Genomic DNA, 16,637 nt, shown 5'->3' with positions numbered 1-16,637 from the left:
GTACATCCCCAACCTGTCGACTTTGAATAAACCCCTTTGAAACCTATCGAAACAGCAGAAGTTCGAATGGGCTCCAAGCCACGGGGATGCCAAGAGAGATTCAGGATGCAATTTATCAAAACCTCTCATACTTCGAACCGGAAGCCAAGGAGATCGAGGTGATTACAGATGCCTCCCAGCATGATCTGGGCGCACTACTGATAGCAGATGGAGCAACCGTCGTTTTTGCATCTCGCTCTTTAAGTGAGACGGAACAGCGTTATTTACAAATTGAAAAAAAAACATGCTTTGAATAACATTTACTTGTAAAAGATTCCAACAATTTATTTTATTTATTATTTATTTATTTATTGAAAAACCCGTCAAATTAACATACAACAAGACGGAGCACTTAAAAGAAAAAAGCAAAAAAAAAGAAGACACAAACTATAACAAACTGAACCAACAAAGAAAACGAATCACTGATTCACTGAATGAGCAGATGGGACCATTCGTGTAGTAATATCTGTTTGGAAGAACCATCTGCGTGACCACGGACCACAAGCGTCTGGAGTAGATCTTTGGGAAATCAATACAAAAGGCCCCTCAAGGCTACAGCGAATGATGTTGGCTGTTCAGCCATATGACATCAAGCTGAGATACAAATCTGGAAAGACCATTCCTGTAGCGGACGCCCTATCTCGCCTGCATCTTGCGGATATAGACATGGAGTCACAAGTGGACTTGGAAGTTGTGGTTCACTCAATCCTTCGAACTATACCCGTAGCAAGCCAAAGGCTAGTCCAAATACGCCAACAAACAGCAAAAGACGAAATTCTGAACCTCCTGATACAGACAATACAAGCAGGCTGGCTAAGCAATAAAAAGGACCTAGACACAAAACTTGGGCCCTTCTTCAATTACCGGCAAGAGCTGGTAGAACTCAATTGCCTTGTTGTAAAAGGAGAGCGTATAGTCACGCTCTCAGTATAGAGACAATTCCCACGAGACTGTGGGCGCCGTTGCAGCGGAGCCTCCACACCGAGGGTAGGCGTTAAAGAGAAAGAAGCAGAGGCCACAGACCCGATTCAGGCAGAACCGAATAGCTACGGAAGAAGCGCGACGGTCAATCGTTCTGTTCGTCAGGTCAAACCCTCGGCCAGGAAGTCATGGTTGAATTACACGAGAAAAAGAAGGAAGATGAAATGATTTGATTGTTTTGTTACTTAAGAAGTTGTTGTTTATGTGTATTTTTGTTTTCAGGTGCTTGGGTCTAATATACTTACCTACTATTTGAATTGACGTGAGCCTAGCGACGAGTTCATTGCACTTCTGTCGAGTCTCATCCCAGATTCGGAGGACATCAATATGGCAGCCCATTTGAAGGTAAGTTTGAGGGTGCTCACCAACACCCTGTGTGCCACTGGGAGCACTAATGTCTAAAGCAAGGGCGTGTTACAATCGCAAATATATGGTAGTGAATCCGCAAATAGACCAATCCATCGCAACACTAATTTAAGATTTTCTATCCCATTTCCCCTCCATGAAAAGTCTTCTGGTGCTCCCCCCCCCCGAAGATTTTGGCTCAACGTATGCATGATTCCAAGAATAAAAAGGCTAAATTTTATGCAGTGATTTTTTTCTTTTTTTTTACGAATTATGAAATGTACTGGAATAAACATACCTTTCTTTCCTTAGCATTATTAACAAAGACGTAATGGCTTCTGAGTTCTCTGGATATTTGACTAATGGTATAAGTGGTAATAAAGATTGTAGTGACACTCCATGAGCAGCTACAAGCTGCCACAACGCCATCTGCTCAAACGTGTCCCAACTTAAACTGGAATCTGAGAAACGAAGCTTAAATTAAACAAAATCAAAGTAACAAGAATAATCAATATAAAATGAACGAACAACAACAAAATACAAACCTCCCACCCCCAAAAAAAAATTATTGCTGCACCGATCACTCTATCAATACATGCCGCCAAGGGTACACAAAGGATTTTTTTTTTTGGGGGGGGGGGGGAAGAGGTTACGCAAAACAAAAATTTAAAAAGCGCATCAGAAATTTGTTTATATGCATTTCTGTTACATTTATACAAGTTGGGTTAAAATTTCAGGGGGGGGGGGTACAAACCCTGTATCCCCAAACCCTGGATATGGCCTTGTATGCTACTAATCTTGTCAGTTGCTATTTCTCTTCGGCTAATAGAACATACAAAATGTAATCGTTTTATGAGGTTGGATTGAGGTATGAAAATTTTTAAACACGGTTGCGTGAGAATAAACATAGCCCCCTCATGATTCTTATAATAATAATAAAAAATAATATTAATGGCATCAGATTTTGAACTGTACAAGCTTTGAAGCTTTATAGCAGAAACAATGGTTTTAGCAGAAATTAGATTTTATTACAAAGAGTTTTTTTTTGGTAATTTGTGTTTTAAACTGACAAAATGATGGACAAAATATTCTAAGAATTCAATTAACAAATTCCATTATCTGATTTTTAAATTGAATGCTATAAGAAGAACAGCTTTTTTTCAAAGAAAAGTTTATGTTTGAAATGTTGTGACTTGTTAGTTTTGTTGAATAGCGTTGGATCTAGATTATAAAAAACATCTAGGATCTAGATCTAGGAAAACATCTAGGATCTGGATCTAGATTATAATCTCCACAACTTATACAATATGTATACTCTTAGAAAGCCTAGCCTTTCAAACTCCAATGTAGATTTTTCGAAGCTCGTAGCTTACCAAGGTCAATGCATCTTCTTCCCCACTTGTTCACGAAACTTATTATCGTAAACGAAATCAGGGTGCTATTGTATCAAGTTCAAGATTCCAGCAAAAAAATAAATAATAAGGTAAACTATATAAAAAATGCTCCCGAACTCTAGTTCAAGTACTAAGGACAGTGAAATTTAAATCTCACTGAAATTAAAGTTTCTGAAATGAAACCTAGCAAGCCAACAAATCCAACAAAATACAAATAAAAATAGACTATCCAAAAAGCGAAACCAATATTACTATTACTTTTTTTTAAAATCTGGACACTTTATAAATATTTTCGAACATTATGGTCAACACAGTAGCCTTGATTCAATCAGCAAAGTGCGAAATGCCTTCCATGTATTTTTCCCTCTCATCATAAAGAACAGTGGTTCGTATTTGAGTTCGTATAATACCAGTTACTTCGTATAGTTTGTAGTTGGACTCATTTGATCCCAAAGTAAAAGTTGCTCTTTCTGTCGGCTGAAAACCAGAGGGAAGCTTGTCACTCGTTCAGCACCATGTATGAACCCACGCCCCCACACAGCATCAGTTCGAAAATGCTTTAATCTGAACGGTATTAAGATTAACAAAAAAGTACACCCAGGAGTTTTATGATAAGTGCAGTCGCATGGGTAAGTGACCAAGATAATATTAATAGAAAGGCGGAGATGTTACAACTTAAATGAGAACCTCTTTATGAAATCCAGATTATGGTTTCTAGTGATGGAAAATCTTTAAAACCACAGTATGTGGTCTGGACCTGGACCAAAAACACAAAGTGCACATTTGACAAATTGGGTTTAGTTTCCGCCAAAATTGAATTAGAAGGATTTTCAGCTTACTGATTACACACAGAAGACGAATAAGGAAATATAGGCTTCCAAGATGAAAACCCGTCAAGTAAATATGTTGTAAATGGCAGTCCAGAGCCTTTTGTTGAGCTATTCTCAAAGAGAGGATCAGAAGTGAAATCTTTGTTAAATTGGGGTTTGATTCTCCAGATTCATATTGGCATGCTGATTTTGTCTTTGAGAACAGCTTAGTAAACGGTTTTTGGCAATTATATCAAACGTGCGAAAATATCGGATATGACCATTGGACTCGACAGCTGGAAAATTGTTATTAATCATGGATCATTTAATAAAAATAGCTATCGTTGTCACAAATAGTGCCACAACTAATTTACGCTTTTACAACATACTAAGCACTAAGCACGATTTATCACACTAGTAAAAAAGAAAAAATGAATTAGTGAAACGATTAGTTCTGTAGTGCACTGGTTCAAGCTTGTTCTTGTGGCGTGTTTCGGTTGATTGCGGCGGCGAGGGGTAGTAGGGAACGGTGTTTATTACTCAAAAGCATGGAGTATTCGAACTTGTGCATCAGATGGTACCTGCGTTCCTAAACAATTGGAACAACAAAAACAGGCCTCAAATCAAGAGTTGAATGCGACGGTATAAAAAAACAATATATAGAATTGCATAGAAAAGACAGAACAATATACCTTGACAACTTCAAAAATAAGTTATTTTTTCTTTTGGCTGTCATTAAATACACTTTCAGCATATGTTAGCGGTTCAAAATATTCTATGTCAATTACTGAAAGTTTCTATCTTACTATACGTAAACTGAGATTTTATTTTCTTTGTGAAATGGTACTTAATCTTTCATCTTCTTTAGGTTAATTTTGTCGACATAAAAGCAATTGTCTAGGTTGCAAATTCCTATCATGCAAAAAAATTAACCAAAGAATAAAAAAAAGAGAAGATGATGTTCTAAATAATATGCTTCGGGATAGGAGATTTCTAAGAGAAAATTTAAAAGTCCTTCTTTTAAAATACACTCGGCGATCCTTAAAAAATTCAAAAATCTAATTATCGTTGGGCCGCCAAAAACTGAAACAATTGTATATAAAACATATTATAGGAAATGTGCATTGATTTTAAACAGCCTATTTGATCCCACAAATCGAATAGCGGATTTTCAACCTAGAATGTCCTCTTTAGATTGGTCTAAAGCATTACCCAAGCAATCCTGGAAGAAATTGAGCCTAAAACACATTTTCTTTAGTTTTGGACTTGAGTCTTTCTTCTTCTTAATGTTTAATCTATATAAACTAGTTTTAGCAATGTGGTGCAACCCTATTAAGCAGCTTATATCATGAATGACCATCGTTGAACTAAGCGTTTTCCCAATCTGGGTCGTTTTGAGTTTGGTTTAGTTTTAATGTCTCAAAAAATCAAGAGAAAAAGCCTAGATTGTATACAGAGTCAACCCAAATTTTAAAAAATAGGAACAAAACAGCCTGAAAGAAAGAACTTTGTAGACTTGTGGAGGTCGGAAAAAGGGATCAGATTATAGATCAACTTCCTATACATCGTAAATAGCTGAAAATAACCACCACTGAGCAACAATTTTATTTTAGCTATGCACCCCATCTCGGACCAGTATCAAGTGTTTTGGCAGGTTCTTATAAAAGATTGTCTGAAACCTGTTTTTCTTTCTATCCGCATCATTTTTAAGACAGCTATAGTTCTTTCTCCTTTTCAAGACTATATTTCAATACATAATGCTCTGTACTCCAGCGCAGCCAAGAGTAAAGCTCTTTACCGCACCCCTGTACAGTAAAAAAAGCTACACAACTATTTTCGACTTTTGCTAAGTAAATATTTAGACTATGGCGCAGAATCAGATGGTTTGCCCCCTTTTTTTATTGCTGGTTAACGAAGACCAAACCTTAACCTCAACCATCTTGGGAATATAGTATATCATAGGAGTGTATTTTAGTACTTCAGGACATTTCAACCTATTTATTTCATACAGTTAAAACACACTGGCCCAAACTGAGTCTCCATATATAAATTCTTAAACCAAATTTGTTAAAAACTGCTCTTAAATGAGATCCCACATTACTTCACCATATAAGCCCTGTAGTAGTTTTTCTGGAACTGACCTATCCGTCAATCACACCATCCAAGATCTTAAACATATCAAGATCAAAGTTTTCCAGTATACCTTTCAGTAATTCTTTTTTACCATCCATGTGGTGAAAGGGGTACTATAATAAATCATAATCTGGTGGGGCCAAAAGGGGATTTAATACCCTTGTAGGGAAATTTTTCCTATGAATTATTCGTTCTTTACTCGGTTACAGCTATCGCTGCAACCACAAAATTGAAAAAACACAGACAAAAAAAGAAGGTAAAATCAATAGATAAACAAAAATTCTGATAATCAATCAAAAGCCAGTTATACAACAGACTCCAGCAGATTTTCTGACAAAAATTCACGCGAATTTAGATTTAAAATTCCAAATTAAGACAAACCGCCATTTAAGCAACATACTTCTCGCCACAGAAAAAAGATGAAAGGATGAGTGACAGGTTACAACTAAGTATGAAATAGAAACAAAAACTATGGACCAAAAAGGAAACGTGTTGGCTAGCAAACACAGTGAAAATTAGGAGGGGTATTTTCAGAAAAAGGCATGGGCGTCCATAAGCTGAATTCCAGGGGGGGGGGGCAAACCTCGTCTAATTGGCAGTTTTAATGCTATATAATAGAAATCTCAGCACAAAAGTATACAAATAAAGCAACATCATTCACCCAGGGGGGGGGGGGGCGGTAGCCCCCCCCTGCACCCCCATATGGGCGCCCATGGAAAAAGGTAGTATTTTTCGGGACTATTGTGGCTTTAAGGATCATCCAGGAGTTTAGCGACCAATTTAAACACTACATACATTATTCAATTAATTATAGTAATGTATAGAAAAAGGTATCCCACATTGTTTCGAACTACTACATATAGAATAAACCTGGTTCAAAAGACTGATCAAGATTTCAAACCCAAGCTGAGCAAGGCTTTCGCATGAAATATAGCAGAATGGCTTGAGGCCATATCATGGAGCCGCGATTTTGTCATCAGTGCGTTTCAAAGAGCAGATGAAGCTAAAATAAATAGGGGAAGAAAAGGGAGAGAAATGTAAGATTAAAGGAAGAAAGATTCGTGATTCTACTACTATGCTACCCTAAAGAATTTCCAAATGCCTCACCTAATAAAGAGATCAAGGTACTATCTGGGGGAAGGATAACGAGTCTTCCTTGTAAAACTAAGGAAATGAGATCCACTAACTGTACCGAATCCACCGTTCCAACGACTAGTCGAAGCAGCTGAGAATTCCCCACTGTAACTAGAGGAAACCATGTATATAATACAGGAACAAGCCAGCAAAACAGTTGCACATCGTCTTCTTGACACACCTAGAACCAGGAAAATAGCGGTTCAATGAAATAAAAAGAAGGAAAAGCAAAGAAAGAAAAACACAGAGATGAAAAACTTGTCAACAGAGAAGCATAAGACAGCTTATTAGAAAATAATCGTCTTGGTTGCAAAGAAGAAATAGTAAAAATAAAAGACACCCCACCCTTCACTTAAATTTGCTTTCATTGGTTTGTTGTGGAGGAAAATCTTTAAACTACTTAAAATCCTCCTTACTATAGTACTGCATTAGGAATAACCTCCCCACTGCACTATAGCACAATATTTGCAGATGTTAATACATAATGAGTAGGAGATAATATTTCTAAGATAGTTCAAGCCTCAAAGATAATTAGCCTTAAGTTGCTTGGTGTTAGAATAAGTTGTTACTAGTACTAATAGCAATTCAGCTTAAATTGCATTAATACTGAGCTCTTAAATTAGTCAATAGTGTTAAGTCCTAAGTGGTCTAGTGTTAAGATAAGTTCTAGTGTTTCAATCATTTAATGAAAATTTTGTCCATATTTAAGATACGTTTCATCAATAACTCATTTTTGATTGAAATTTAAAGCAAGATCAATGCTTAAAAAATTGACATTTAAAATAAAATAATAAAATGAAGGATAAGCAGCCAAAGAATTGAAGAAGCTCGACTTTGTCGAAAATGACCTCCAAAGTGCATTTATCACTAGTTTTTTTTGGCCATTCAAGAGAGAGACAATTAGCATAAAGAGGTAAACTCTAACTTTCTCCAAGGATGCCTTAGTTGTAAAAACACTGATGAAAAGGCAAGGACAAATGAATATCAGTATCAAGAAGAAGAAAAAACACACACAAACTTAGCAAATGCCTATGGTTTAAAGCAATTTTACATATTCTTACTTTCATTCTTAAGAGTAATTTCGCTTTGCTATTAGGATAAAAAATAAAACAAAAAAGAAAAACCTACAACATAACATTAAGAAATTAGCACCGTCACTCACCCAAAAAACTCGATCAAAACACCATTCTGAATTGAACAAATGGATAGCTGGTTTGAAAGGGATCGCCAGTGGTTTTTAACCAGAGTACGTAGGGGGAGTTAAGGCTGGAAATAGGGCATTTGAACAGAGTTCAAATCTTTGTGCGTTTTTACATATTTTTTTCCCTCAACATCTTCAACAGGATGGCTGAAGAAAAGAAGTTCTAGGAAAAGCTCCTAGTGTTTACAGATATGCACTAAAACAATAAAAAGGTCTATTTACTTTCATGTCGGCATACAATGCTTCCATTAAAGGAGTCGCTCTGGCTTGGCAAAACGCCTCATAGACTGTAGAACGACCCTCTGCAGATCGACTAGAAAAGAAAGAGGAAACAAGTGTAAGATACGAATCAAAATTATAAATTAAAAAGTTACCAGCGGACTGAGTAACTTTCGCTTACTTCAAATCTTTCCTTCAAGGCTAAAATAGGATGTAGTCGGGGTCTCATGGCTAAACATGGCTGGAAATTGTGATCCAACCCTTGAAGTACCCCTTATGTCCTTACAATGCGATATTGATGGAAACTATGCAATCAAATTAAAAAAAAAACAAAAAAAACTTTGTTTTTTCCCGATACAATTAGCGCTGTTAAGTCGCTTTCAATGCATATTTCTTTTTATTCCTTGCTCTCCTATCCTTCATTTCTCTTTTTTATTACTTCAGCATCATTTAGACGCTTTTCGCATTAAACCAGAAGTCGTCATAGTTATCCCGCGCTTCAGGCCCCGCAGCCATGAAGTAAACATTAGATATTTTGCATTTAATGTAGGAGTGGGGGGGGGGGGAGGTCTCTTAGTGTGGTTTAAATGTCCAGTAACTAGTGTGTCTATATTTATAACTGAAAACTTTTTGGATTGAGAGGTCGTAACAAGGTAATTTAAAGCTTCCCTATGATGATTGGAAAAGCTTCCCTATAATGATTGGAAATCATCTTAATCATCCAAACGAGAGCATGAAAGAAAGGTACATGAGAAAAAAAAAAACATTCATACTAAATTTGAAAACTTTGCCACTTCAAGTTTATAGTCTTAGTCACTTATAAGTCGGAAAGTGACAATTCTTAATAATAGATTATAGGAGTGTTGAGGCTTCGCAGCATAATATTCATATTTCTATTTAAAATGATTTACTTTCTAGTTAAGATATTTGAAGAGAAAAGAAAAAAATGGGCGTTGGTCGCTGAGAAAATCGCCCTCCTTTCACTGAAAATTCTAAATCAACCTCTTTTTTCCTTTCCAACTCTTTCTAGTTCTATTCGCTGTATTCTCTCTTCTGTTTTTCTCTACTTCGAATAATGTTGTATAATTTATTTTCTCTTTGCGTTGTCGACTTACAGATGGTAAGCTAATGAGTCATAATATTTGCAATAATCGTTTTACTTCATTTGTTGTCTGTTAAGAAATAAAAATTGTTCAACTGATTGATCATCAATTATCTCTTGCTTTTATGACTGTGTAATAGATAGACTGATCCCCCCTCCCCAGGTGAGATCATGGCTACGTCACTGCTCAGGGACGCAACTAGTTCTTAATCCGCTACAATCACTCAAACAAGAATAGAAAAGAAGGAGGAATGCAAGGGGAAAAGACGTTTCTTAATGATAAAATGTTTTTTTTTCTCCTTTTTCTTAACAAATCACAGTTCATAGGCTGAAACTCACGTTAGTGGGAGCCTTCCTACGATAGTGAGGTAGAAATCCGAGTTCTCGCAAAATTCCCGTGTAACAAAAATCGTAGCATTACAAATCAAGTTTTCGGGGTTTTTGGACCTGTCAAGGGAAATACATTCCGTTTCATGGATGCAGCAGCAGCTGCAACCTAGCAAACGGCAAATCACAGCTCATAGTAACCAAAAGCTGAAAAACCCGTAAAAAAAAATACCTGAAGGGAAAAAAGTGCCATCTAACTGTGATTCAGGAATGGTAACTATTATTTCGGTTAATCTTAAAAGTAAAAGTTTATTGCGGAAACGAATTTATGGTTATTTCAAAAAAAAGCCTGAAACCACTCGAAAATGCCGTCAGCTTGAAATGAAAAGCGGCCTAGTGCATTAATCATGGCTGCAACAGTAGCTGCAACCTAGTAAAAGGCGAACCACACCCCACAATAACCAAAAGTTGAAAAACGCGTTTTGAAAAAAATCCCAGGGGAAGAAAATATGAAATTACGCAACTGTTGAAACGTATACCCAAATAAATAACCCGCTGTTCAAAAGTTGGCGAATGTATCTATATTTTTCTTGAGGAGAGGAAGTACATTTTAGGTCATAGTATTCAGTCCAAACACAGGGAAGGGAGAATCTCCATCTACATTCTAAAACCTACATGCAGATATGTAGATGTAATTTTTTAGCTTGAGACAGTTGAACCCCAAATCCTCGTTGTCAATGTAGCCTGTTAAGAGGCATTTGCTATTAAAATACCCTACGTTAAAACGAAACCTCTAATTTTCTTTTGAACGACGTGTAACCATTTGATATTTTGATTTTATCGACTCTGCAACTTGTTTAGCTTCGCTCAAAGATACAAGCATCAACTTGAGAATAAACACGCTAAAGGCCTTTGAAACATGAGAATGTGACGCAAATTTTCCAGACTTTCTGACTATGACTGACAAGAATTCCTAATGGTTTCGCCTGACTGCAAAAAAAATAAATTGACCAAATCGATGTATGCGAATAAAGGATTTTCGATCGTTACATGTTGCACACCTGCACGCAGAAGGAGGAGATAGAGGGCAGTCCCTTTGATTTATTTTTGTAAACAAGCAAATGCATGAGAATGCAAAGCTGAATATTTGGACTTGATAATATCCATTTTCAATAATCAGAACCACTTCATCTTTAACATAAAAACCTCTTGATCTTACACCTACAGGTGTAAAACACCAACAAATCAAACACTTAAGATTGCCAACCCCTTGGCAATCTGATAATTTTCGTCAAGCTAAAAACGTGGTGCCATTGAACAATTTAGCGAAGAGCTATACATATCTTGGTAATCCGTCATATAAGATACTATTGTCATATTAAATTACCAATGACATTTTATTTTTACTCAAGTCACAGGGAAAGTAAGTATATAGTACCAAATTAGCTGGGACTTAACACGGACATGATTTCATCTTTTCTTACACTGACATACATCTTATTAATACCATTTTTATCGGTAGAAGAATTTTCAGTATAAATTTCCAACAATGCACCCGAACTGTAGATGTCAGAAAGTGTGATTTTCCAATAGGATTTGCGAGTTAGAAACTTACTTTGGATAATATATGGTCTAAATTGAATGCAGCTATACGGCAAAGGCTAAAATCATATGGAAAATGAAGACCTACCTTGCTCTTAAAAAATAAAGAAGGTGGTAAGCAATTCGAGATTGAACTTTGTGAAGGCTTGCTAGGAAATCTAATAAAGGTTCTCTTCCAGGGTCATCATCCGTCATCTCACACAAAGCACGGAATAATACATGAAACGGTGAACTCGTAGATTCCTCCAGAGATCTGAAAAACAAAGTTTATTACATTTAATTTTATTCGAAAACGAAAAGAATGGAAACAAATTACCGAGTACTAATAGCAAAACCAATCGAACCATTTGCGTAAAAAGTAAAATACAGCAAAGCAACAAATTTTTAAATAAAAACAAAAATTGTGTTGAACTGATTGTTCGTATGATATTCCAACTTAATAATCCAGGCCTTGGCTACCCATGGCAATTCTTTGGATATTGTGTTGATTGTCGGCTGTCTTTTTTTGATACTAGACAACCATGTATGGATTATCCCTCACTGAAGTACGCGCTTGTTGCGTTTTCAATAAAGGAAGCAGTTCTTTCTTCTTCCGTTTGATCTTGTTTTATTTATTTTTAGGATTGTGATCTTGAAACTTTGCAAAAAGAAGTCCATCCTCCTTTGTCCATCTGTTCCAATGCAGTCCAATTCTCCTTTGTGGATCTTCCGCTCTAAATTTTACTGTATATATTTTTGCAAGTGTCTTTTGAAGGGTAAATATGTACCTTTTGTTTAGCCAGGCTCCCCTTCTATCATAGTTTCAGTGCACATTTTCGTTTTTTTTTTTTTTTTTTTTTTTTTTTTTTTTTAAATGCCTCCTAAAATAATGAGTGATTCTATTCCAGCCTTTTCTCCAGTAATCATTTTGGTTGTAATAATCTTGTTTTCTTTGTGATTCTCGGTCGTTGCACGTCATTTCGTTTACGATTCGATGCGATCCTCACTGTCAATTGTCTTTTAAACTAAATTTGCATGCATTCCAAAACTAATCGACCAACCGTTACGAATTATTGGACATATACTGTAGTTAACATCATAAGAAACACAGGCCGATCAGTTTTTATTTATACACAAAGTAAAAAGAAAAAAACTTAGTCTGCATTATTAGAGTGCTTAAAGTGGGATAGAAATACTCTGCTTCAAACACCAGCAACCCATACCTCCGGCTTCGTACATATACACGTGCTGTAACTATTCAAACTCAAGGAACCTCAGGGAATATTTTGCAAACTGCTTCAAATGACATCAGCTTAATTATAAAACATGATTTAAACCATGGTATGGCTCTGTCTAAATCTGTGATTCCCAACGTGGGGCGCAGGTCCAACCGCGGGGGCCCGACAATATTTTGGTGGGTCATGGGCAGGTCATGCACCTTTCGGCTAACTATACTTTAAGGACTTAATTAAAAAAAAAAAAAAAAGCTTGATGTCAATGACGTCACGTTCAAACGCTTTAATGAGCAAAAAATGTACATGATAGTATTGGAATGATGTTATACATAGTATAAAAGGTGTTGTATTCAGGCAATATTTTTCCTCAGTATAATATATGCCTAGAGGACGATCCCAAAAGATACCAAGTTAATAGCCTTTTAAGTTTCTTTCAGATGAATACACGTAAAAATTTGAATAATAAAATCTAAATATCAAGGGGGGATCAGGGTTTTAGAAATGCTCGGGTGGGGCATGGTCCGAAATCGGTTGGAAACCACTGGTCACAAACGGTACCTATTTATAAAAAAAGGGTTTCTACCAAATTTGTTATTTAAGAGTTCCTGTGTTTTCAGATAACATATCCGAGATTAATGCCTCGAGGAGAAAACCAAATAAAGCTAAGCGTGTCACAACAGGCATTAGCACATAACACTGTTGATATCAAAGTTGTGCAATCACTTTCGATCCATGTCATTGGAGGGTCCGAAGCGGGCCCATGTACCAGTGCCTCTTCTAACACCACAACCCACCCGAAATTCATAGAACGCTGAATGTTGTATCATTCGACCCAAGACCATTCAAAAATTATTTAGGGAATGGTCAGAAATGATTAAATGCGAATCTTTAAAAACAGTAATATGATTGCCTCAAATTAAATACACTGAGTGTATATTTCAGTCCCATAGATTGGTTTCAATCGAAATTTTTGATTTTCTGATCTAGTTGATTTCAGTTCCGAAGTTATTATTGCAAAATACGAGTCCAAAATCAAAACGAATAAAGTACATATTTCACAAATAGTGTTCGATTTCCAACAAAAATGGTATTTAAGGATTTCCGACTTTGACGAATAAAACTTTGGGTCCATAATCAGCTTAAACTGAAGTACATATTTTACAAATACTAGAAGCGCTACATCCCATGGAAAATCTGTCACCCAATATCTTTCAATACGCACGATTAACCAGGTAATTAAAGCATAATAAAAGCAAAAACTGACATTAGAAAAACTTACACATATTAATTAGTTAGTAATTTGATAAGAAAACGAACAGATATTCTTTTGCCCCCCCCCCCTATAAATTCTACACACACCCAAGATAAAGTCGAAAGAAGAAAGCGCTTTAGGTTTCCCACTCCGTAACTTACTGAAGTAAATTCGTAAAAAAAAAAAAAAAAAAAAAAAAAAAAAAAAAAAAAAAAAAAAATCGATTCCACTGGATATTAGAATCTAGTCGGAGAAGTAAATAAGAATTTCAGTCTTTTTAGATATGAAGCTACAATTCATGCCGACACGCCTTTTCTGAATTATTAATCAAAACAAACAATCATCAATCACAACTAATATTCCCTTTTTATTACTTGCGTCTATCACATCAAAACCCCGCGGAAATGCCCCTCAAAACGAAAGCCTTGATCAACTAACAGCTAGAGTATTTCTATAAATCCTTTTTCTTTTATTTACTTGGGCATGCTTTAACTTTAATTTACCAACATGCTAAAGACAAAAAGAAGGTTTTTATGAACAATTCAGATATTTGAACACAATTGAGCAGTGAATGAAGCATACTGGGTATAACCTGAAAATTTAAATTTTGCTAATATTTGTCTAATTGATTTGTTGAAAAACTAACCTTAAGCATCATTAGATCCACACATCACTAGCATAATTTATATCGCAGTATAACCGTCATCCACGGAGCAAAATTTCACAGACGGTATTTTACTTCTGCAAAAGTCCGTATTTCAATGTTTCTAAGTTTGTTGATTACAACCGGATGCTAGTATCGTAATTGAGGGATGCAACACCGTGTAAAAGTATGATCTCTGGAACTGATGGGCCATCTTTATTACTTTTCAATACTTCTGAGCCTAATGGCAATATCGCAATTTACTCGATGTAATTTTGGCCCTAGCTGTTTGGCTAAAGTTTTCGTTTGTGGCACAAAGTGGTAGAGAACAGCAATTTGCTGCGACAAGGTCTTTACTTTAAGAAAGGCACCACAACTATAAATTGTCATTCCAGTGAGCCCTTTCCCGATCTTTCTATGATCATTGGTTCGATAAGATAACAATACTTGAAGAAACCTTTCCCCCTTATTCCCACCAAAAATTCGAAAAAACAAAAACAAAAAAAACACGCATGTGTGTGTCTTACTTCTCGGAATAAACAAAAAATCTCGGACTTTTTTTGCATTTAGGATCTTGAGACCTGATGTACAGGGTCCTTGGAAATGCTGAATTTGATTATGTAACTTTCGCTCAAATCCCCTTTTCCTTGGAGTGCTCTCTCCTTTTCTAAAAATTATGCAATGTTTCTTATGCTAACAATTCTTAGAGATCAACTTTAAATATATTGAACTTTATATATTTGGAATCCCAATGAAAGGACATTCTTACGATATGTGCATTTTTATCCTAGTTCCTTTTTTTGAGTTTTCGTTACTATTGGTAAAGACCATTTTTACGTACAGTTCGGCACTACTGAGCGCTAGATCCCTCAAAGCTCTTCCCACTTTATTACAGGAGCTTCAGACAAATTATACAAAAATTGCTAGCTTTTCCAATTCTAAGGACGAAAAATTTTCGCTGTTAGACATTGAAATCTGCTATAAGAGAAGATAGAATAGAGCTTACTCAGGAGTTGGTAATTCTGGATAAATTTTACATTCCATTTGTGGAGATAGTATCACAGCAACACATTCAGCCAAGGCTAATCTCTCCTCTGAATCAACTTCGTCTTTTACTATTAATTGTACTAATTCTTCCACTATTTCACACCTGAAAAAATAATTAAGTTCAATTTACGACACAAATAACCATATAATCTATTGTTTTTTAGTAACAGGTCTAATTTGGTTTACTTGAGCTTTCTCCAGTTTCAAAATACTAACTTGACCAAAATAATTGTAACTACGCAGGCTATCAAAATACTTTTTTTTAGACGTTTGCAGAGCCATTGTTCAATTACTTCTTCCTGAGAGACAGCGACAGAAAAGATAAAAAAACGTGGAAGGTTAGAAAGCCCTAATAAGAGAACATAATCTGAAAACGAGTCGAAAGATTAAAGAAAAAATAATAAGAGTGCTCTGTGACCATCCCCTAGACAGGGTATTGTACCCAATACTTAGTATTGTGCTTTGATTGGGGAAAGGTGAATTAATTTTGAAAGTCAGTTTTAGGTAGACTTAGTCACCAAACAGTTCGCATTTTTAAAATAGTCATCTACATATCGGGGAAGGGAGTGGGCTACATGCACGAAAGCCCTCCTTTGGCGACAACCAAGGCTGTATCCGAGGGGAGGAGGGTGTTAGGGGGTCCCCCCCCCCCGGAATTGTTTGTCCTACTCTTAAAAACGTAACAAAAATGAATACAAACAATTTTTTGAGTTTTTTGTAATCTCCCTCCCCCGAAAAAAATCCTTTTACCCCCCCCCCCCGCCCCCAGAAAAAAATCCTGGGTACAGCCCTGGGTACAACCATAGTCCAAAACCTTCTTAAAATCAGGGATGTAGTCAAATCTTCTTCCAATATGAATCCAACTTATTCCAAAATCATTTCAAATTTTTCATTTTATCGGAAAACTTAATGTTATAAATTCCTGCAATTTTTTCCACTTGTTTTTGCAACGTTAAATATAAGTTCAAATTTAAAGCTTGAAAAGGTTGCAACACGTAATACTATCTCAGGTTTTTGTGTGTAAAAAAATGTACCAATTTAAATATAAAAATTATATCGGTATGAAAGTGCAGTCTTCCTTGCTTAATTAATTTATTTCCGTAAATATGAATTGTCATGAAATAAGTTTGAATATTGCCATTTTAGAGTCAGTGTCACGTAAAGGACGAATCTCGGCTGATAGAAACTCAAATTA

General features: G+C 35.9%; 1 protein-coding gene across 1 annotated transcript in view; it reads right to left on the bottom strand.

Moving 5' to 3' along the window:
* Positions 1 to 16,637, bottom strand: part of IntS3 (integrator complex subunit 3) — a 123,120-nt gene that overhangs the window by 22,366 nt on the left and 84,117 nt on the right. Inside the window, exons 10-14 of the mRNA XM_089094056.1 lie at positions 15,402 to 15,545; positions 11,375 to 11,539; positions 8,259 to 8,349; positions 6,809 to 7,016; positions 1,664 to 1,826 (exon numbers count right to left, since the gene is read on the bottom strand). Coding sequence (XP_088950182.1) covers positions 1,664 to 1,826; positions 6,809 to 7,016; positions 8,259 to 8,349; positions 11,375 to 11,539; positions 15,402 to 15,545 — 771 coding nt within the window. The remainder of the gene's footprint in view (positions 1 to 1,663; positions 1,827 to 6,808; positions 7,017 to 8,258; positions 8,350 to 11,374; positions 11,540 to 15,401; positions 15,546 to 16,637) is intronic.

The sequence above is a fragment of the Artemia sp. Qi Xiang Cuo genome, chromosome 9 (genome assembly GCF_049724085.1).
Source record: "Artemia sp. Qi Xiang Cuo chromosome 9, ASM4972408v1, whole genome shotgun sequence".
In the NCBI taxonomy this organism is placed as follows: domain Eukaryota; kingdom Metazoa; phylum Arthropoda; class Branchiopoda; order Anostraca; family Artemiidae; genus Artemia; species Artemia sp. Qi Xiang Cuo.
Note: the sequence above shows the minus strand (reverse complement) of the source record. Positions and strands in the feature narration are given on the sequence as shown.